The sequence below is a fragment of the Diceros bicornis genome, chromosome 39 (assembly GCF_020826845.1).
Source record: "Diceros bicornis minor isolate mBicDic1 chromosome 39, mDicBic1.mat.cur, whole genome shotgun sequence".
Taxonomy (NCBI): Eukaryota; Metazoa; Chordata; class Mammalia; order Perissodactyla; family Rhinocerotidae; genus Diceros; species Diceros bicornis.
In genome coordinates, this window is record NC_080778.1 from 12527091 (window position 1) to 12549805 (window position 22715).

General features: G+C 37.9%; 1 protein-coding gene across 9 annotated transcripts in view; it reads right to left on the reverse strand.

Annotated features, from left to right (window-relative positions):
• The window catches only part of ARID1B (AT-rich interaction domain 1B), a 417978-nt gene that overhangs the window by 274354 nt on the left and 120909 nt on the right, over window positions 1-22715 (reverse strand). For all 9 annotated transcript variants that reach the window (XM_058534096.1, XM_058534092.1, XM_058534093.1 and 6 more), the window contains exon 3: window positions 14927-15076. In XM_058534096.1, the coding sequence (XP_058390079.1) occupies window positions 14927-15076 (150 nt within the window). The remainder of the gene's footprint in view (window positions 1-14926; window positions 15077-22715) is intronic.

Consider the following 22715-nt stretch of genomic DNA (forward strand, 5'->3'; position numbering starts at 1 on the left):
CATAATGCAACTTCTGACCTCCTTTAGTGACTTATTTGAGCGGCAAGTTATTAATTCTAAAGTATTTTACCCTCATGTTCCAATGCTATCTCCTTTTCAAAGTGATGCTCATTTGCCACTTTCAGTTTACTGCATCTCCTTTTGAAAAACGCTGACCACGAAGATGTCTAAATAAAGTGGTATTTTAGAAAATATAATTTAAACACTTGTGTCTACCGACTTCCATATAAGTAGACGTAGACTTCCACTGGCTTCAACCATTGAGTGATCCATTGTCACAAGAAATCTGTCGAGCTAGTACTATTTTGTTTAAAAAAATTACTCAACAATAACCTTTTATTTCATTTTTAATCATTGAAGAAAAGCAACGTAAGTCACCAGTTTCAGGCATAATCAATATGTTCCTTCTACACGACCCTGATTATTTAACCAATCTTGGAGTCTAGTTCAGTATCATTCAGGGTTGGGTATCAGCCCTATTCTTACTAACAAAGAACTGGTCCTACCCCAAGATCATCTCTTCTTCTCTCACCAGCAAACTCGTACTCATTCTTCAAGACCTCCTCTGAGACCCTTTTACCATAGCTAGAAAACACAACTCTCTCCCACTGTACTGTCATTATCCACCCATGTCGACTCTTCTATTCAACTGGGAGCTCCTTCAGATCCAACACAATGTCTTATTCATCACTGGATGATGAATGGATATGGATATCCATTGATCCATGAATGGATACCCACCATATAAAACATTCTCAAGCACAAGGATGTTGAATAAACAGTTTATGTTTTGCTTTTCCTAACCATTCTGTCTTCTACAATTTTTCCAATGAACATGAAGTTAAAAAAAATATTAAAAAGATAAAGTTGTACCTTGAGAAGTATGCACTTTATAATATCCAATATTTCTCTCAAGAAGCTGATACAATCCTATCAGCTGGAAGAAAAACTATACCTAAAAAGGCAAAGTTTGAAATTCTCTTGCCCATTTACATAGAGTTTTTAAAAAGATCCATCCTGATATAGTCTTTTTAAATAAACTGGGACTTGTTTGAATGGAGCTTCCTCCTACAAATCTTCTCTAAGGACAGAAAGATTTTTCTGGCTATGAAAACAACAGTGTAGTTTAAAGCCATGAAAATAGAGAGAAGGTTTTGCCAGGCTGCCAACTGTCATAGTCCTGAAGTGGTGCTGAACCAGCAGAAGACCACCGTTCAGAGGAAAGGGTATTGACAGCCAGTCTGGTTTCCACACCAGGCGACTCCCTTCAGGTTACCGATTCTTGGAACACTGCCCCTGACACCTAATAGCTGCATCCGGTAGGAGGCAGTGGGTAGAAGGTCCAGGAGAAACATGTGCCACAAGAGCAAACAGGATCTCTCCTCCAGCATCTCACAAGAGTGGATCTGAGGCGGAACAAGAATTAGAGGGAAAAGGAAAAAGATTAGGAGTCTACAGGTGAAAAGAGGAGAGAGGAAGGGAATGAGAGTTTGCTAAGAGGGGACAGCGAACCGGGAAACGAACCTGCACATAATACTTTAGGACCCCAAAATGATGAAATGGAAGGCAAGTGGAAACTTTAAAACATAACAAAAAACACAAAAAATGAAAACTTATGGCATTAAAGGAGGTTTTCCCTACTGTACATAAATATTAAATCTTGGGTAAAGCAGTTTGACAAAGTAAGCTAGGATGTAAAAACACTTTAAAATGGAAGCAACTTCTTCAAACAGCTATTCTTGTTTTTGGTGAGGAAGATTCGCCCTGAGCTAACATCTGCTCCAATCTTCCTCTATTTTGTATGTGGGTCACTGCCACAGCATGGCCGCTGACAAGTGGTGTAGGTCCACACCCAAGAACCAAATCCGGGCTGCTGAAGCAGAGCCCACTAAACTTAACCAACCACTAGGCCATGGAGCCAGCCCCCATTCCTTTTTTTTTTTTAAACCTTAAAAATTAATACTTCTTAAAGAAGAAAATATGAGCATGTCGAGTAGATAAAATGTTTGGTGAATGGACTGTGCGTTCACAGCTGTGCTGATTCCTCTCTTAGTTTACAACAGGAAGAATAACCCAGGCCTATTCCACACTGAAGTTCTATTTCTGCCCCCCAAAATGAGCAGCAGAGAAAAGAAACAAATGGTAATGAAAGCAAACAATAAGAATTTGTGATATTTAAGGAGTCTCTGAGTCAACAGTAAATCAAAAAATTATAAACGTCCAACTGTGTACTTCCTCCTGATGAAATCAAATTTCTATTATCTACTCAGTCTATGACCACAGTAACACATTAGGCAGATTCTATATCTAACTCAGAATTCTGTGAGATCTCTTTAACATTGTTGGGGCTCAAAAAACAACTATGTAGAACCCTTACTAGAAATAAGATAACTTAAAATAAGAACCATTGGAAAATAAATGTTAAAACGTACATAAGTGAGCTGGTCGGGGTATCATTTGTTAAAACTTTCTGGAAAGCAATTCGGTAAAATACACCAAGTCTTTAAAATGTGCCTGTTCTTCACCGAGGAAATCCATTGGGCAAGTTTACGGAAGGTGGAAACTGTGCATGTGGCCACACACACACATGTACACACAAAGCACAAAAGAGTCAGCTATAAAAATGTTCAACAAAACACTGTTTGCAGTAACAAAAGAAATTACAAAATCTAAATACTTGGTGGTAAATGTTTACCTTCTTCAACATTGTCAAGTCTGCTTACTATGCACTAGCAAATAAAAAAGATTTTTCAATAATTAAGTCAACAACAATATTCAACATATTTACTGTGTTTCTACCTTGTACCAGGCACTGACCTAGGTACTGGGGACACAGCGATGACAAAACCAAGTCCTTCCTCTCATAAAGCTTATATTCTAATAAGGGAAGCCACAGACAACAAAAAACAAAAGAAGAATGTAAGGGTCACACAGTGATGGGCTATGGAGCAAACGAAAGCACAGTAAAGGGAAAAGGGGCACAGGGAGAAGGGGTTGCTATGCTCTAGATGGAGTGGTAAGGGAACGCTTACCTGATGAGGTACCATGTGAGTAAAGACCTCAAGGAAGTCAGTCTTCCTTGGAAGACTTCCAAGGAAAAGCCCTGCAGATACCTGGGAGAAGAGCATTGCAGGCAGGGGAACAATAAGTACAAGTGCCCTGAGATGAGCACATGATGTCTGAGAAAAGTCTAGAAGGCCAGTGCGAAAGAAGAAGGGAAGGGAGAGCACATAGCCACTGTAAAGCATCTGGCTGTGGTACGCCTGTGTGAAAGATGGGCACCAGTTAGGAGCTACCGGAACAGTTCACGCACGAGACCAGGATGCCTTGGCCCGTGGTGGTGGCAATAGAACTCGTGAGATATGTTTAGATTCTGAATAGATTTTGGAGGTAGAAAAGGTTTGAAAGAAAAAGAGTCAAGGAAGACATCAAAGTTTCTGACCAACGTGTTAGGAAGCTTTCTTGAGATGGAGGAAAATACAGAAGAGCAGGTTTGTGGAGGAAGGAGTGAGGCCGAGAGTTTTGGTCTGGATATACCGAGTTTCAGAAGCCTCTTAAGACATTCATTTAGAGATGCTGGAAGGAGCTGGGTACACAGAGTTACAGAATGGAGGAGAGAGGGCCAAGCTGCAGAAATACAGTTGAAAATCATAAGCCTGTAGGTGATATTCAAAGCCATGAGACTGAATGAGATCACACAGGTAAGGGGTGTAAAGATGAAAGGGAAGAGAGTCCAACACTGAGCCCTGACCACAGACCAACATTTAAAGGTCACAGAGACAAAAAAAACAGCAAAAGAGAGCAAGGAGTGGCCAGCAAGGTGGAAAGAGGTGCCCTGGGAAATAACCAAGGAAGGTACTTCAAGGAGGAAGATACCATCACCAGCATCAAACGCTCCTGATGGGAAACATGGGAGGAACGACAACTGTCCATTGGACTGAAAAACAGGGAGAACGTTGGTGGCTCTGAAAAGAGCTGTTTCAGTAGAGTGGTCAAGATAAAAGCCTACAGGAATAAACTCGAGGGACAACAGTAAATAGGGACTTCGAGTAAAGAGAGAAATAGGCCGGTGGTTTTGGCCAAGAAAGGGTTTTTTTGTCTTGTATTTTTAGGTGAGAGAAATGATGGCATCTTTGAATTCTAATGCGAATGATAGAAAGGGAGATTGATGGTGCGGTCAGAGAAGGGACAAAGGAAAGCTATGTACTCCAGGAGAGGGAACGCCTTACACAGGAACCTGAGATTTCAACCAGTCTACCAGAAGGCAGAGAACATGCGCAGACACAGGTTGGTGTGTGTAAGTTCTCCTGGTTGCTTGTATTTCTTCAATGAAATGGGAAGCAACATCACTAGCTGAGGGTGAAGAGTGGGGAGTGTGAAGACAGAGGGGAATGTGAAATAGCCCTAGGGAAAGGGGAGTTGTGGGGCGTTAGTGGTCATGAATTTAAAGGAACAACAGAGTCTTCCTCTCTCCTTCCCCACCCACCACTCCTCTGAAGTAGGCAGGGAGATGGATGTCATCAGGGTTGCTTAAGTAGGTTTATAAGATTGGGAGGAGTGGGGGAGGCACAATGCGTTTAAGAGTACACGCAAAAGAGGAATTACAGCAACGGATTAGGAATTTTAGCTGAGTAAGGAGGAAAGGGATGACATGAAGGGTGTGAGAAACAGCAAAAACAAGAAAAGATCAATTGACTGTATGTTTCACTTAGTGTGAAGAATTGAGCCACCATTTTAGATTATTTCCATCAATAGAAACATTTAGAGTCTCTAATCTGCTATACTGCTGGAACTGGTAATTCCTTGTATTTTATAATTAATGTGACATCCTTTACAAAATATTTTAAAATATTATATACATTGCATGTTTATTGTTATTTAAAAGATGCAGATGAGGCCAAAAAAGGGGAAAGCTTTAATAGTATAGATCACATTCTTACTCATTTTTACCATGTGTGTGTACTTTATTTACAAATCTTTGGGGTAACTTGGCTTTTCTGTTAACTCCGTGAGAGTGTTATTAAAAATGTTCTATATTTTCATTTAATATAATTATTGTTGTATAGTAATAAATCCCATGGACTCAAACCCTGCTCACGATTTTGAGTTGTTTATGTAACATAGCTGTATCACTCATTTGTACCAGTGGAGATCACAGTTTTACACACACAGGTGCAAGCCTCTGACTATTTCACAAGTCCTCTAATGCAGACATGTCTGAGCATTTACTTATTATAAACTACTCTCTGTTACACTTACGGCATTATACTGATGTTTGAAATTTTGTATATAGGTAACATGTATGAATTTTATTTCAGAAAAAATAAGGAAGCATGTAAATTATGCATATTGACAAGATTTCAAGGGGGCAGTTAGTTGTCACAGGATAAGAAAATGCAATGAAACTTCATGAGTGTAGGGTAGGAAAGCTAGATTGTCCTACAATGTATGAGAGAGACTGATCCGACAGGTAATCATAACCCGTCCCACACTACTTTCACAAGTCCCAACGTTCATTTAGATTTAAACACAAAACAACACAAAAAGTTAATTATTTAAGCCTAGAACCCAGCCCCATTTTGCATATAGGAACAAAGTATTCCTAAAATAATTTTATTTTATACTTAATTTTCCAGGAATAAAACTACCATGTATATTAAGGGAAGAATATACTTTGTCCTGTTCAGACTTTGACCAAGAGCTGCTCACCATCTTAAAAAATGACATCACCACTGACAATCCTGCTTAAGACATCTGAGTTGCTAATACAACACACTCATATATCAGTCTCATTTTGTAGCTGTCAAGTTCACAGTGATCCCACATAATACACGCAAGCATCTACTTCATGAGTCTTCTAAGTCAGTCCTGCCTGAGCATTTAATTAATATATGATATTTTACTGTATACTTCTTCCTTTCACTTTCCCATATACAGTTAGTGCATTATTCTGACTTGTTTGAAATTTTGTGTAGGCAACTTACATTATCTATGAATTTTGTGTAGGCAATATATTATTTATGAATTTTATTTCAAAAGAATAAAGGAGGCATTAGAAAAGTCTCATTATAAAATGTGAATGTGTTGTCTATAAGTTCTAAGTTATCTATTATATCACATGTTTATAGTTTGTGTGTGTGTGTGTGTGTGTGTGTGTGTGTGTGTGTGTGAGGAAGATAGGCCATGAGCTAACAGCCGTTGCCAATCGTCCTCTTTTTTTTTGCTGAGGAAGATTGGCCCTGTGCTAACAACTGTGCCCATCTCCCTCTAATTTGTACATGGGACGCCGCCACAGCACGGCTTGATGAGCCGTGTGTAGGTCGACACCCGGGATCCAAACCCATGAACCCCAGTCCGCCAAAGTGGAGCGTATGAACTTAACCACTACGCCACCAGGCTGGCACATGTTTATAGTTTTAAACCATGTAAAGGGTATCAAATAAACAACTAGAAAATATAAGAGAGCTCCAGTTCCAGCAGTATGGCAGACTAGAAACTCTAAATGGTCACTGATTGAAATATCTAAAATACTGGATACAATGCCTTTTTAGACAGATCACAGACTTGCCATGAATGTGAGTAAAACCAAGAACACAGAGAAAGTAAACCAAGAACATGGAAAGGGAGAGCAATCAAGGCTGACTTTTGCTACAGATTTTAACCTTCTGTTTGAGGACTAGACAGGGAACAGGCAAGAGGAGAAGTCTAGGGCCTGCCAAAAGGGAGTAAAATATGAGACAATACCTCTCAAATAAATCAGGGACTAAGAAGGGCCATACCCATCAGTTTAGGGCATGAAAACCCACTAACTAGACAAGAGAAATACCTGTCTTAAACTTGACACTCAAAGGTAGGAGGAATTAAAAAATGGCCCCTTTGAGAATTAGCAACCACAGGCTAACCATCACCAGGGCTTCTAGTCAAAATTAACACTGAATGGTGTGGTCTGCAAAACCTCAAGAAGAGAATTCTATTTAAAGTGGTCCCTGAGGCCAACACCACCTGAACCCACTGATCAATCTTAACACCACTTTTGTGGGACAACGAAACATTATGTTTATCCTGATATAATACACTCAGAGCATCACCTATGCAGTGTTCCAACCGTGTCAGTCAGTAATGACGTGTAACAAACCACCCCAAACTTAGAGGCCTAAAGCCACTGGCATGTGTTAGGCTTAGAGATTCTGTGGGTATGGAATTTGGGCAGAGCACAAAGGGGAAGGCTTGTCTTCATCATGATGTCTCCACAGCCTCGGCCAGAAGACAGCTGATGGCCACCCGACAGGCTGGGCTAGACCCATTTGGAGGCTTCTTCACTCAAAGGGGCAGTCACAGACCCCTCCACTGGACAGGAGCAGTGCCCTAAATGTTAGGGACATGATTTACAACCACCACAAACAAAAATGTTTACCTTCAAGCCTTTGGATCTAATTTGCAATTTACAGGTAATAGAGGGGCTAGATAAACAAGTTAAGCCACATCAAGAGAAAACAATCACACAAAGCCATTTCACAGGACAATGGATTCAGTTTTTGCAACGTGCCAAAGGCACGAATGGAAGAGGCATAAGAGAGAACTGTTCCAGGTAAAAAGACTTAAGAACTCGATCATGTATTAACCTTGTTTGAATTCTGCTTGAAACAATCCAACTATAAAGGCATCGTGAGGACCCCTAGAAACACCCAAATGTGGCTAGGTTAGTAAATGAGAGGAATTACGGCGGCATTTGAGTGCTCAGTATATCATTCTTTTTATCAGCATATTAAGATTTTTTAATAATAAAACTTTATAAAATAAAACACAAAATATGGTTCCAGGTGACTAGTGCCCACTGGCAACTGGCAAAAGCATACGCTAATCCTCCTGAGGGAAGAGAACGTAAACCCAGGCCTCAATACAGCTGTCTTCAAAAAACAAAGAATGAAGAGAAACAGAAAATTCTTAGGACTAAAAGAGAAAATATATAATGCATATCAAAATTTGAGAGATTCAGCCAAAGCAGTACTTAAGAGGAAATTTTTTAGTCTTATACTTGGCTTCATCAGACAAAAATGTTTCAAACGAGCTAAGCATTCCCTTAATTGAAACAAAAGAACAGCAAAATAAACATCAATAAAACATGAAGCAAGACATAAAGTAAAAACAGAATTTAATTAAACTTTTAAAAAAGAATATGTAATAGGACAACGACCAAAGTTGCCACGGAAAGGCAAATCCCGGGCAAGATTAATCACGAATAAAAGAAAGAAGGAAGAACTTTATGAATTAAAATGCCTTTAACTTTGGATGCTATAGAAATTAAAGTAGTAAAAACTATTATGAACAACTTTATGTTAATAAACTTGAAAAACTGGATGAAATGGATAAATTCCTAACATATAGGAAGCTATACAAGCAAAAAGCTGACTCAAGAACAAACTGATAACTTGAATATGCCTATAGTCACAAAAGAAGTAAGATTAAAAGTCAAAAAAATCAGGAATGGGAGAAAAGTTAAACATCAAGTCCTATGCAATCCTTTATGGCTTTATAGACACTTCTACCCAACATTCAAGAAACAGATCATTCTAAGTTTTAACATAAACTCTTCCAGTAAATTTAAAAAGGGACTAGTCTCTAATTCATTTTACAAAACTCCATAATATAGAGACCAAACCTCACAAGGATAATTACAACTCAATGTCATTCATGAACACTGATTCAAGAAACCTAAATAAATGTCAGCAAACTGAATTCAATGATGTATAAAAAGATAATACATCATTAGGCTAGGTTTATTCCAAATGCATGTTTGGTTTAATACTTAACAAAAACAAATAATATACTCCAATAACAGATTATAAGAGAAAAATAAAGTGATCATCTCAATAGATATAAAAAGACACATAACTTAAAATTCAGCATCCATTCATGCTAAAATCTCTTAGCAAACGAGAACAAGAAGGGAACTTCCTTACCCAATAGTGGACAGCCACAAAAAAAAAAAAAAAAAGGAGTAGACATCATATTTAATGATGAAATGCTGAAAGACTTCTTTTAAGTCAGAGATAACACAAGAACAGACAGTCCTTTCAAACAATGCATTGGAGAAGCTAGACTATAGAAAGACACAAAAAGGGGGAAGGGAGTGAATTTTTAAAAAGCAATTTTTTAAAAAATTGAGAAAACCTAAGAGAATCTACAAATGATTAGAGTTAGTAGCATCAACAAGAACTTAAAGGGTTACCAGACAAAAAGATTTAATATACAAAGTTCATTATATTTGTGTATACCAGTAACAATGAGAAAATATAATTTTTAGAAGGATACAATTTACAACAGCAACAAAATGTAAAATATATGGGAATAATTCTAACAAAAAAAGTAGAACAGCTCTTTTTTGATGAATGTTTTAAAAGAAATTAAAAATTACCTAAACAAATGAAGGGGTCAGCCCGGCAGCGTAGCGGTTAAGTTCGCCCACTCCACTTTTGCACCCCAGGGTTCACAGGTTCGGATCTCGGGTGCGGACCTACACATCGCTCATTAAGCCACACTGTGGTGGCCTCCCACATACAAAATAGAGGAAGGTGGGCACAGACGTTAGCTCAGGGACAATCTTCTTCAAGCAAAAAGACGAAGATTGGCAATGGATTTTAGCTCAGGGCCAATCTTCCTCACACACACACACACACACACACACACACACACAAAACCTACCTAAACAAAGAATAAAGAAAAAGAGAAGTCATTCAAGAAGAGGAGGGATGGTGGAGCGGGAACGTGGAAGCAAAGGAAAACTGGCCATGAGAACAAGCTGACTGAAGTGTCCCCACTGCACATAACGGGGGCTGAAAGGAGATTTGGACAAGGTCACTTTCTAGCCACAAAAATGACTCAACATTTGCCTCTTCTAACGGACACGTTTTTCTCTACATGGCTAGTGCTTCTTGGCCAATGACGACCAGCCCCACTTCAATCCTCCTGCCTCAGGGAAAAAAATTGAGACAGCTAATCACCAAATACCCCCAGCTTCCTGAGAGCAGCCAATCCAGGACTGATGCCCCACTTCTCTAACCCCTCTTAGAATCAGCCACCCTATAAACCCCCTCAACCCCACGTCTTTTCATGATGCTCCTGAGGCTCCTCAGGACTAAATTCTTCCTGGCCTGCAGCAACCCAACCTAAATAAACCCAACTTGTTTTAGGACAAGAGTGCTCCTGGTCTGTGGTCAGTGGGCTGCTACAAGGCAAAAATTGTTCAAAGGAGGTACTTCTTTTTGTTTTACCGTTATTCTTTTATAAGTATCATCTGTTTCACTGAAAATGAAAAATATATAACAAAAAAAAAAAGACCCCATTATAACAACAAAAAAGACAAAATTCTTTTAAAAAGCGTGGCAAGAAATGAAAAGTTTATAAGAAAAAATAAGCGAACACAAACAGCTAAGAAAACTCCAAAAAAAAAGAATGAAGATATACTAACCCTACCAGATACTAAAAAATAATAAAAACAGTACAGTACTGGTGCATTAATAGAAGGACCAATGGAAAGGAATGAAAATCCCAGAATAATCCCGAATACTGTATCTAAAAGAATTCAGCAAATAATAAAAGTAGCATCTCCAATCAGTTGGGGAAAGATAAATGTAATGGTTAATTTTATGGGACTTGAAGAGTGAACTTGAAGAGTGTTTCCGGATGAAATTAACATTTAAATCAGTGACTTTGAATAAAGTAGATTGCCCTCCACAATGTGAGTGGGCCTCATCCAATCAGTTGAAGGCCTGAATAGAACAAAAAGATCGGACTCCCCAAGCAAGAGGGAATTTTCCAGCAGACTGCCTTCAGACTTCATCTTCACCATCAGCTTTCTTCAGTCTCCAGCCTACCAGCCTTTGGACTAGAACTGGAACATTGGCTCTCCCAGGTCTCCAGCCTGCTGGCCCAAATTATGGATTTTGGACTTGCCAGCCTCCATAACTGTGTGAGCCAATTCCTTATAATAAATCTCTTTATCCTAACCAGTAGGATGTGTATATGTACACATATACACATTCTGTTTCTCTAGAGAGCCCCAATACACAAGATAAGGTACTTAACCAAGTAGCCACCTAGAAAAAAAAAAAAAATAAGTTGTATCATACCTCACTCCACAGATTGGGATAACTGAAATGTAAAAATGAATCTATAAAAATACTAGAAAATGACATGGGAGAGTTCCTTTGTAACTTTGGAATAAGCAAGGCTTGTACCTCCGCTAAAAATAAAACCCAGAGATCATAAAAGATTGATACTTTGACTATACAAAAATTTAAAAAGCCCCTCTGCACGACAAAAAAAAGGTGCTATAATTAATGTCAAAAGACAAACGACAAGATAAGGGAGGGTGGTTAGAAAGTTATATCACAGACAAAGGTCCAGTCTCTCTAATAGATACAGAGTTTCTATAAATCAACTTTTAGAAGACCACCAACTGAATAGAAAATTTCAAGATAAAAAGATATGAATTTAAGTCCAGAAAAAAAAGGCAACTCAAATGCTTTTAAATATATGAGAGACTCAACATCATTCTTAACAAGATAAATGAAAATTAGAACTATATTATCAGGTTGGCAAAACTCCAGAAGCTTTGTGAAACCATGCTACTGGCACATGTGTAGGGAAACGTACTCTCCCACATCGATGGTGGGAGTATAAATTGGTACAACCTCTAAGAGGAACAATCTAGCAATATTCACCAAAATTATAACTGCAAATACCCGCTGACACAGCACATCACTTCCAGGAATTTATCCTATTCATACACTTGCACATTTATGAAATGACACATACACAAAGTTTATCACAGCAGTATTGTTTAAACTGCTAACTAAAAATAATGTAAATGCTCATCAAAAGAGAACTAGTTAAATATATTATGGTATGTCCATAAAATAGAATAAAGCTATAAAAAAAGAATGAAAGATTGCTTTATGTACACCTTTGGAAAGATCTACAGAAAATATATTTAAATGGGTGGGAGAGAGGGACGATAAAGAACAGAAGAGTATGTACAGTAGGTTACAGTATGCCACCATTTGTGTAAAAAATTAAAATACGGTATTTTGCTTCTTTGTATAAAGAAACCAGAAAGACATACAATAAACTAATCAGGTGGTTATCTGTCAAAGGATGAGGCGGGTGGTGAATTAGGCAGGAGAAACTGTGGTGGGATACTTTTCTCTGTATCCTTTCCTTATACTTTTTAATTTTTGAAACATATAAAGGTATTGATTATTCAAAACATTACACTATAAAAAATGTTAAAGACACAAAGTGAGGTATCTTACTGGAACCTTAAAATTACCTTTTGTATCAATCACATTAACAAAAGACAGAAAGTATTATTTGAGGATTGACTCCCTAAAATAAAAATCAGTAGACTATGTATGCTATGTTTGGAAACAAAAGAAAAGTCTGCAGAAATGAACGTCTTGTTTGTTATGAAACAGTGGCTTATTCCATTAAATATAGTTGAGCTTCTTTTGTTTTTAAGTGTATGTGAATTCAGTGTTACAAATTCATATTAAAATTTGGCTTGATTTTGAAAATATTCTATTGGTTATTTTTACTTTGTTTTTTTTGTTTGTTTTTGGTGAGGAAGATTGGCCCTGAGCTAACATCTGTTGTCAATCTTCCTCTTTTCGCTTGAGGAAGACTGTCCCTGAGCTAACATCTGAGCCCATCTTCCTCTTTCTTTTTGTACGTGGGTCGCCACCACTGCACGGCTTGATGAGTGGTGTGAAGGTCTGTGCCCAGGATCCAAACCTGAGAAGCCAGGGCGTGCAAACTTAACCACTACACCACTGGGCCAGCCCCATTTTTACTTTATTTTAGGATCGATTTGGTGGGATTATTCTGTTTTTGGAGATGCTATGTCTAAAATGCTACATCTCATTTCCTAGAGAAGTCTTCCGAATCTATCTGAACATCTAACTCCCAAAAAACCAGAACTGATCCTATCAAACCAGACCGTCTGACTATGCTACCTAAATGTCTCCAACTTTCACCTCTTTGTCCCATCATGAGTTTAATGAAACTTAAAAAATACTTAGACATTTTACAGTTAGAGAGCATGAAAACAATAAAAAAATTCCCACATACTCTGAGGAATGTTTAGCTTACCCTGGAATACAAAAAAATGACAATATTTATGTTAAAGAGCCATGGTTATATAGTATTTCCTGCCATATAATTTATTGTATTCAAGTCAATAAAATAATGATAGTATTAATCAAAGCATAAAATAGAGCTAAACTAATCACATTAAAATAGTATTCATTAAAATAAGGCTCTACCTGTAGTATGCTTTAAATATTTAAATAGGAAGGATATTAAGTAACTAATTGCCATGTGGTAGAAGTCATTGTGAATGCTTCATAAAGGAAGTAAATTTTGAGCTTGGTCTTGAAGGAAATGACAGGCACTCAGAATCCTTAATCAAACCAGTTTTACAATCAGAGATTCATCTTAGCACACTACAGTAAAATGAATAATCTCTCTACTGAGTCCTTCTTAAATTTTGACGACACGAGAAAACATTATATGTCTACAGAGAAGTTCAATAAGACTCTGAAAGCCCTTGAAAAAGCCTATAACTTTATATATCATAAACCCAGATACTGGTCTCTCTCACTTAAAAAGCAATGAGATTGAAAGGTTATTTAATTTTCCCACATTTTAATAAAAGATCAGACCAAATAACTCTGAAATAATGGACATTCCTACCTCTATAAATCCCTTTATAAAATACCAAAATTTTGAAAAGACATATGCAAAAAAGAAGATTCTATAGGATCTTCAATCTCAGCTGCTATTTCAAAATGTTTTGAGTAAAGTCATAAAATCTCTTTAGAACTCTTCAACAAAAGCCACATGGGAAAAGACTCCAATGAACTCAAGAAAATACCTAAGAAATCAGATCAACTGATTAAAATTAAGCTTCATATATTTATCTATTTTGCTTAGCATCAACAATCTCTTCAAGATGTGTAAGAAGCATTTTAAAAAACTGAAGAGTCGATGTCATTATCTTCCCCTCTCTTCACCACCACCACCCCCCAAGAGAGAAAGAAGAGACGACAATATAAAATGGAAAGTTACATTTTGATGCTTCTAATTGGAAGCGCTATGGAAGTTTTATTTGGATTCAGAGTACGAGTCCCTAGCTCACGATGTCTTTTAATATCACTCAACGATAGTCTCTAAAACAAGATGAAACCATCATTTTACCAAATGCATAGGTACTATTTTTCTGCAAATCATGTAAGCTGAAATATATAGCCCAATAACCTAAAAGAGTATTTAACGAGGCTAATTTAAACTAGAAACTGCTTAATATACTTCAAGTACATGATTCCCTTTAGTATTTTAATATATTGTAATTGAAGTGATTATCTGTTTATAAGCCAGTTTAAGAAAAACTACACTGCCAAAGGCAACGATGTTTAGATATAGTAGCACTTACCATTAAAACAAAAACAAACCCCGAAAAGCTCAAGATGAAAATACCACGTATGTGCCAACTAGCAAAATTAAATCATCGATAAAACCATTTTCCTGAGTAAGCCTCAACAAAGTGGCAGAGCACTTCCTTGAGAGATTCAGAACACAAATGACAAAGAACATGAAATGACTGGCATTTTCTGCTCTCACTAACCAGTCATGTAAGAAGCTATTAAACTAGTCATTCTTCCCACCCTTCAATCCCAAACATCCATCCAGAAATAAACCAACAGTCTAGATTAAGGTTATGGTTTTGCATTTTCTCAAAACTACATTTTTTCCCACTGAGAACAGAATTTTTTAAATGGGACAGGAAGACGTCTCAGATCCCAGTCTGGCCTTTGAACCCAGACCGCGGGGACAGAACAGAGGCCTGGGGACCAGGAGCTGTGCTCACCTGCTGCGGCTGGTACCTCTGCTGGGACTGGGATGGCAGGTACTGCGCCTGCGGAGGGAGGTGCGGAGGCTGCGGCTGCTGGTTGTAATAAGGCTGCTGGCCCTGCTGGCAGTAACCACTCACACCTTGCTGTCCATACTGAGGTGGCATCTGTCAAGGAATCAAGCAAAGCAAGTGAGAAAGTCAAAATGTGCAATTCAATGAAATCAAATATGGTTTCAAGTCAGCAACATGAAGTGGGTTCTTTGCTAAGCAATTCAATATTTTTAATATTCTCTCCATTAGATAAATCGGCATACTGCCTTCTATTCACATATTGTCAATGAAGTCAAAAGACAATTTGACTTTGCTTTAAAAAATAATATTTTAGCAGCTATCAAATATTGATAACATCATAAAAATCCAGCGGGGGCGAAAAAAGCTCCTCATACTGACATTAAAAAATCGTCTCTGCTAAGAAAGTCAAAGAAGCATTAAGTTCATCCATTCACATGCAACACTCAAAATGAAAATGAACTCCACCAGTCCAAGTCCACTTTCTGGTATTTTGTAGGATGTTTGTGGTTTGGGTGCATGTTTGTTTCACCTAAGGTCAGAACATCCCAATTACATTTGTAGCAGATACCGTACCAGTTACATTAGCAATTCCATTTACTATTTTTGCTAAAAAGAAACTACATTGTTCTACAAACAAATAAATCCCTTTAGAAAGCAATCCTAGGTGTATCAAAAACATAACCATCAGTGAGTTCCTGAAGGAAAGATATTCATCTCTAATACAAGGATAGTACTTTCCTAGTTGATAAAACAGGTAACCATGTAAACCAAAGTGTACTGCACTGCAAATTCCAGAAATACAGACAAAAATGGCCCCAAATGAGTCTTCTCCATCTCTAATTTACATGAGCCTGAAAGTCCTTGAAATCATTGCTCAAAGGAAAGTCCTTCCCCGTGTAATAAATACACCATTGATGATATTTTTTTAATGTTTTTTTCAAACGAGAAATCTATTGACTTCTTCTAATTGGGAGACAGAGCAGGAGAGGAAAAGAAAAGCAAGATATCAGGATGGCAAAAAGCATTCCAGAGACGAGAATGGTGAAGTCACTCTGTTAATACCACAATATGGTCCATTTGAGAACTCCAAGAACTTGAGCCCCTTAAGCCCACACACTTAAGAATTCAGTGATCAGCTCCAGATACCCACTTAAAAAACTAATTCACTATAGAATATTGAACGAGGAAAAAGAAGGAATGGTAAAAGGAGGAACATTTTAAACAATTTGTCTCTAAGACCAGTTAGCACAGTAATTCATAACACATACAATGAAGTAAAAGGAAAAGATGCAAAAAGCTAAAGTTCACATTCCTTTTGACCTGATCTAGATTATTTTTAAGATTTGTCAACAATGATCACAAAACATTTGGCCAGAATGGCTCGCAAATGCCTCTCATCACACAAACCCTAAGTTAATAGAGCAGACAAGTCTGTATTGAAATCATTTAACAGCACAGTTGAATTCTTAGCTTTTATGTATTTTACAGCTTGATATCTCATAATGAATTGAATGTATGTCTCCGCCATAAGCCAAGCCAAAGAATTTCCATAAAATACAGCTCCACATGCTAGAATACCATATACTACCACAACACATATCCTTCCGTTCAACACCCATATGTTGGATTTGATATCTAATACTAGATTTCACACAAGCATCTTTGCAGTTGGATTTGAAGCAGTTAGGGTAACACTTTTGCCAGTGCTAAAACGACTGCGAAGCTCAGTCAACACAGCCAGCAACTCCCCTATGAATTGCACTTTAATATGTTGACTTTCTGGTTTACAGAAACCCGTACACACAACATGGAAGTGTTGTTTGCAGAGGGGGGCTCTATTTTCTCAGCAAGACAACAACAGGACGTACTGCAGGAGTCTACTAACACGAGAGCAGCCATGAACTCATTAGAATTGTTGCTATCTATTATTCCAGCTCTGAAAAGTTTGGCGACAAGTCGGGGTGCAGGGGATGCAGGTCGGGTGGGAGGGAGCGTGAGCAAATCTTCAATGGAACCACAGCAATGACTACAGAACACGGCAAACTTCAGAGGGGAAGCCATCAAAAACATCTGCTTGGGAGATTTTATGACTGTCTTCCCCAATTAAACACCTATTTGCTATCCTTTCAGATGCATGGTCTGATTCACTGGGTACTAACCTAACCGGCACCTCACCCTCTGAGAGCCTGGGATGAGGTCACTTACAACACAGTACAACCGGGCTGTCGGTTAGACCTGGGGCCTAGTGCCCATCAGCTGCCTCTGGTCACACGGGAGCGACGACAGAGCAGGGATTACTCAACCGTAGTTTAGCTCAAGACGCTCTGGGTTAGAAATGTATGGAATCTAAATCCAAGTCCGACTGTCCCTCAGTTGTGGGAAGATGGTCAATCACATAACAACATTTGTCTTTCATCTCCATCTGTAAGATCTATCAAAACATATAACATTATAAGCAGCAATATACTAATCCAACCTGGAATTCTACACAGATGCTATTATTACTTATTAAACTACAAGTTGTAGTGCTTTCTCTAAAATAGTTCCTAAATGTTATTTTAAAAATCAATGTCTAAATATAATACCTCAGTTGTCTGGTCCTAAAGTCTAATTCATGGAGGATCAATCTTGTTTTTGACTTAATCAATTTAGATGCAGGGCTTTCAAAGATCTGCTATATGTTTTCCTGACATCTTAAACCAAACCCAAACAATCATTACGATGGAGCATAAATCGACAGGCTGAGCCCTAGTACACTGACCGCCCCAGAGCCCACTGCTGAAGCCGTCTGCACAGACCCAGAGTGTAACCCTCGTCTCGCTCTGCGTCTTCTCACACGCCATCAAGGCACTCAGCCACTGCTCGGCCCCTCTGACCTCCATCCTCAGCGGACTCTGCTGAGGACCGAGACACCCCCTACATGGGTAAAATTGTGAAGACCCAGGGGACTAGGCCATGAGGGAAGCTCATGAGCTTTTATTTATTGCCTCGAGTTTTGTGAAATCCATTTTGACTACTCAGAGTCTCTTTGTTTACCTCTCAGTTCTCAAGCGTATTCAGGGTAAATGAGATTAGAAGACTGCTGGATGCAAGTGAAATTTAACCAAGGTGCTGAGCACCAGGCACCACTCAGAGGTGAGGACACAAAGCACTTCCAGCTCAGATGCCGTCTCTTCCCTAACCAGCCTAAGCCCAGCCCCACCGCCATCGTTCTCACGCCAGTTCCACAGGGGAGATAATCCGATTTAGTTAGTTAGTGAACCCCTTGATTATGCCTTCATGTGTTTACTGAATGTCCTCATCGCTAGACTATAAGCTCCCACACTCCCGGAAGAAGGCCGACCAGTCAACAAATATTTGTTGAATGAATGAATGTTGTTCAATGGATTACTAAATCAACTTATAAAAAATTATATAAAATTTTAAACTAATGAAGAAACACATTATAAAATTGAAATCACTTGTAGCGTCCAGGTTTTTGATACACATCTGTTTAGCTTCATCCAGTAGCCGAAAACACTGAACAGCAGCACAGGGCCCTGGCTACTAACTGTGAACCTTCTAAGTCATTATGGCCCAGCAAATGCCCTGGACCTTTATCACGGTTTGAATAAAAAGAATCACTCAACTAAATGGAAATCTCCAGAAAATGCCTGGGATAAGAGCTTTTCTGTTTGTTATTTAAAAACAAGAAAAACAAGAATTTATTTCACTCATTTCTAAAAGAGGATCTTAAAATGCAGCGTGAGCACACACAACAACAAAAAATTTATTCCAATTTTCAAAGCCGTATGAACACTTTCAAACATTATTGGAGAGGGAAAGTATAACTAAAAATGATTCATTTACTTTTAAGCATTTATTTTAGGAAACTACTTTGATAAAGGACATGAGAATTAACTTTCACATCTCTGTATCGTGTTATATATGCAGAATTCCAGGCCCCATTTTTCATTTTACCTTACCCTAAACTCTATGCTCATACTTGACAATTGAAGAAATGATCAAGGTTTATCTTCTCCCCCTTTTTCTTTCTAAAGAAGTTTTAGAAAGCAGTTTCTCCACTAAGTTGAAAAGTGCATTGACCCTACGACCTAGCAATTCTCCTTGTGAATATATACCCATGAAAGAGGACACAGTCTAACCCTAACACAGTAGGCAAATGGAAAAAACAGATTTTGCTATAGTCATACAGTGGAATTCTATACAGTAGTTAAAAAAAAAAAAAAAGGTAGTAAGATATCAAAATCGTTCAAATCTAAAAAATAAAATGCTGAATTTAAAAAGAAAGCAACAAAAGGTTAATGGAGTGTGATACCATTTCTATAAATTTTTAATACAAAAAATAGTAGTATATATTGTTTATGAAAATACTTATACAGTAAAAGCACAAAAACATTCATTGAAAGGGAAATATACAACACTCTCTGGGGAAGGGAGACGGGAAAAGACTTCAGCCTTGCATTTTTCCCTTGAAAAAAAGGAGACACAGCCTTGATGGTCTAGTGGTTCAAGTTTGGCACTCTCACCGCTTCGGCGGCCAGGGTTCAGCTCTCGGTCGCAGAACCACACCCCATGTCTGTCAGTAGCCATGCTGTGGCAGCGGCTCACACAGAAGAACTAGAAGGACTTACAACTAGGATATACAACCGTGCACTGGGACTTTGCAGAGAAAAAAAAAAAAGGGAGATATGAACCAAATGTAGTAAAATGTTAACACCTATAATCTTGGTGTAATTACACAAGTGTCTACTATATTTGTTTCTGTACGTTTCTGTATGCCTAAATTATTTCATAATTCAAAATTCTAACATAAAGATGTCACCTCCACCCTACCCCACACCCTCCACCCCCTCCAAAGGAAGAGGCATGGGAGGCACCAGCATACGCACAGGCAGAAGAGGGCCTTGAGAGAAGGGGACCTTGGTCTGCTGCTTTGCTCCAGAGACCCACTCCTGATGACTACACCCAGGAGCCCTAACCTGTTGCAGGCCTTTCACCTGGGGTAAGGCTAGGCCAAAGATTTCATTATGGTTTTCCAAGTTCCCTGTAGATTGGTAAATCTCTGACAGGAAGGGCTTTATACCAGCATTTTTCCCTATGGCTCCTACAAAGGACGCTAATCTGGCAAGTTAACTCACAGAAATAAGTTCTACAGTAAAAAACGTTTGAGAAAAAAAAATACTATAAAAATAAAACATAATATATTGGTACACTAAAGGATTTATGAAATCCTTAAAAAATTAAGAAACCCATCTACCTTCAAATCTAGGATTTTATAAATGTATCTGCCCACCAGCACACCACCACACCCATTGGAATGTAAATTCCATAGAAGACGTGGCCTCGGCAGTTCAGTTCACCGCTGTACTGAGAACACTGGGCCCGTAGCAAGAGCTCAGTGAGGATATGTTGACTGAACTCTCTGGAATAAGTATATAAATCACACACCACTGACATATAAATCTAAGAGCTTCTGCCTTGAGCTACACAATGGTCCAGTCCAATGTTCTATCTCCAAAACAGTTCATAAAAACATTGGGAACAGATATTATAACCCTCCTTGATGTGAGCTTGGAAGTTATGGTACTAAAATATACCTCAGTTTCTCTTATGGATCTGTCACCTCTGGATTATCTGAATCCATTTACATTATCAATTTGTCCCTCCTTTTGGAGGAAAACAATTTAAGATCAAAAGTAATACTTTACCTTGTCCTAAACTTATTACGGACATTTTTAAAATAGGGAAAACGCCCCACTTCTGCATTCTAACATACTAATTTTATGATATGGAATGGAATGAGCACTTTTCTCCATATCTTCAACTTTCCAGACTAAAGACCTATTGTTCTTTTTTTCACTGTGGTAAAATACACATAACATAAAATGTACCATTTTAACTATTTTTAAGCATATAGTTTAGTGACATTAACGAAATTCACACTGTTGTGCAACAATTACCACTATCCATCACCAGAACCTCACCATCCCAAACTGAGACTCTATACTCATTAAACACTAACTCTCCATTCCTTCTCCCCATCCCAGCCCCTGGTAACCATTATTCTGCTGTCTCTATAAATCTGGTTATTCCAGGTACCTCATATAAGTATGATCACACAATATTTCTCCTTTTGTGTTCGGCTTATTTCACTTAGCATAAGGCCTTCAAGGTTCACCCATGTTATAGCAGGCATCAGAATTTCATTCCTTTTTAAGGCTGACAAATATTCCATTGTAAGTATATACTCTACTTTGTTTATCTAGTCATCCATCATGGACACTTGGGTTGTTTCTACCTTTTGGTTACTGTGAATAACGCTGCTATGAAAACAGGCATACAAACACCTGTTCAAGTCTTTACTTTCACTTCTTTTGGATATACACCCAGAAGTGGAATTGCTGGATCATATGGTAGTTCTATGTTTAATTTTTTAAGGGACTGTCACATTGTTTTTCACAGCAGCTATACCATTTTCTATTCTCACCAACAGTGCATAAGGGTTCCAATTTCTCCACATCCTTGACAACACTTGCTATTTTGTTTGTTTTTGTAATAGCCATCCTAATGGCTGTGAAGTGGTATCATCTCATTGTGGGTTTGATTTTCATTTTCCTAATGATTAGCGGCATCTTTTTGCATACTTATCTGCCATTTGTTTATCTTACTTCGGAAAATGTACTCAAGTCCTTTGTCCATTTTTTAATTGGGTTGTTTGTTTTTTGTTATTGAGTTGTACATATATGTGTATATATACAACTTTATATATTCTGGATATTAATCCCTTATGTGATATAAGATTTGCAAATATTTTTTCCTGTTCTGTGGGTTGCCTTTTCATTCTCTTGATAGCGTCCTTTGATGCACAAAAGTTTTTCATTTTGATGTTGTCCGATTTATCTATCTTTTCTTTTGTTGCCTGTGCATTTGGTTTCATATTCAAGAAATCATTGCCAAATCTAATGTCCTGAAGCTTTCCCTATGTTTTCTTCTAAGACTTTTACAGGTTTAACTCCTATGTTTAGGCTGTGACCCATTTTGAGTTAATTTTTGTATACAGAGTAAGGTAAGAGTCCAACTTCATTCTTCTGAAAGACATACTGTTCTTACTCTACTCCATTGTCCCATCAGCTTCAGATCCTTTTCTAAGAAGTACAGTTTGGTTTGGGATCTACACTTCCCTGAAGAACTATATTAAATGTATACACATTCAACACACTGATGATATGTTTATACGAAGTTCAAAAATAGGCAAAACCAATTTATAGCGATAGAAATCATAACAGTGGTTGTGGGGTATGGGGACTGGCTAGAAAGAGGCATGAGGGAACTTTCGCAAGTGATGAAAATATTCTGTACCTTAATTAGGGTGGTGGTTTTATGGATGTACATATTTTTTAAAACTCATCAAATTGTACACTTAAGATCTGAGCATTTTATTGTATGTAAACTATACCTTAAAGTACAGCGGTAGAATATGTATATACACTTAATAACGAAGGAAATAGCTAAACTCTTGACCTCACATCTTTTTACGACATATTTATGTTAAACTATTCCTGCCTTTTTTATGTCTAGACGTAAATTTCCTATTTGCTAATTAAATAATGACTGTTCCTAGGTGCTTAGGGAGTTTTCCTATTTTCCCTTTACATGATCCAAAATATTACACAGCAATTGGGCATACTGAAATAATCATGGTGGGTATGTAAAGTCAAATATCTACGGG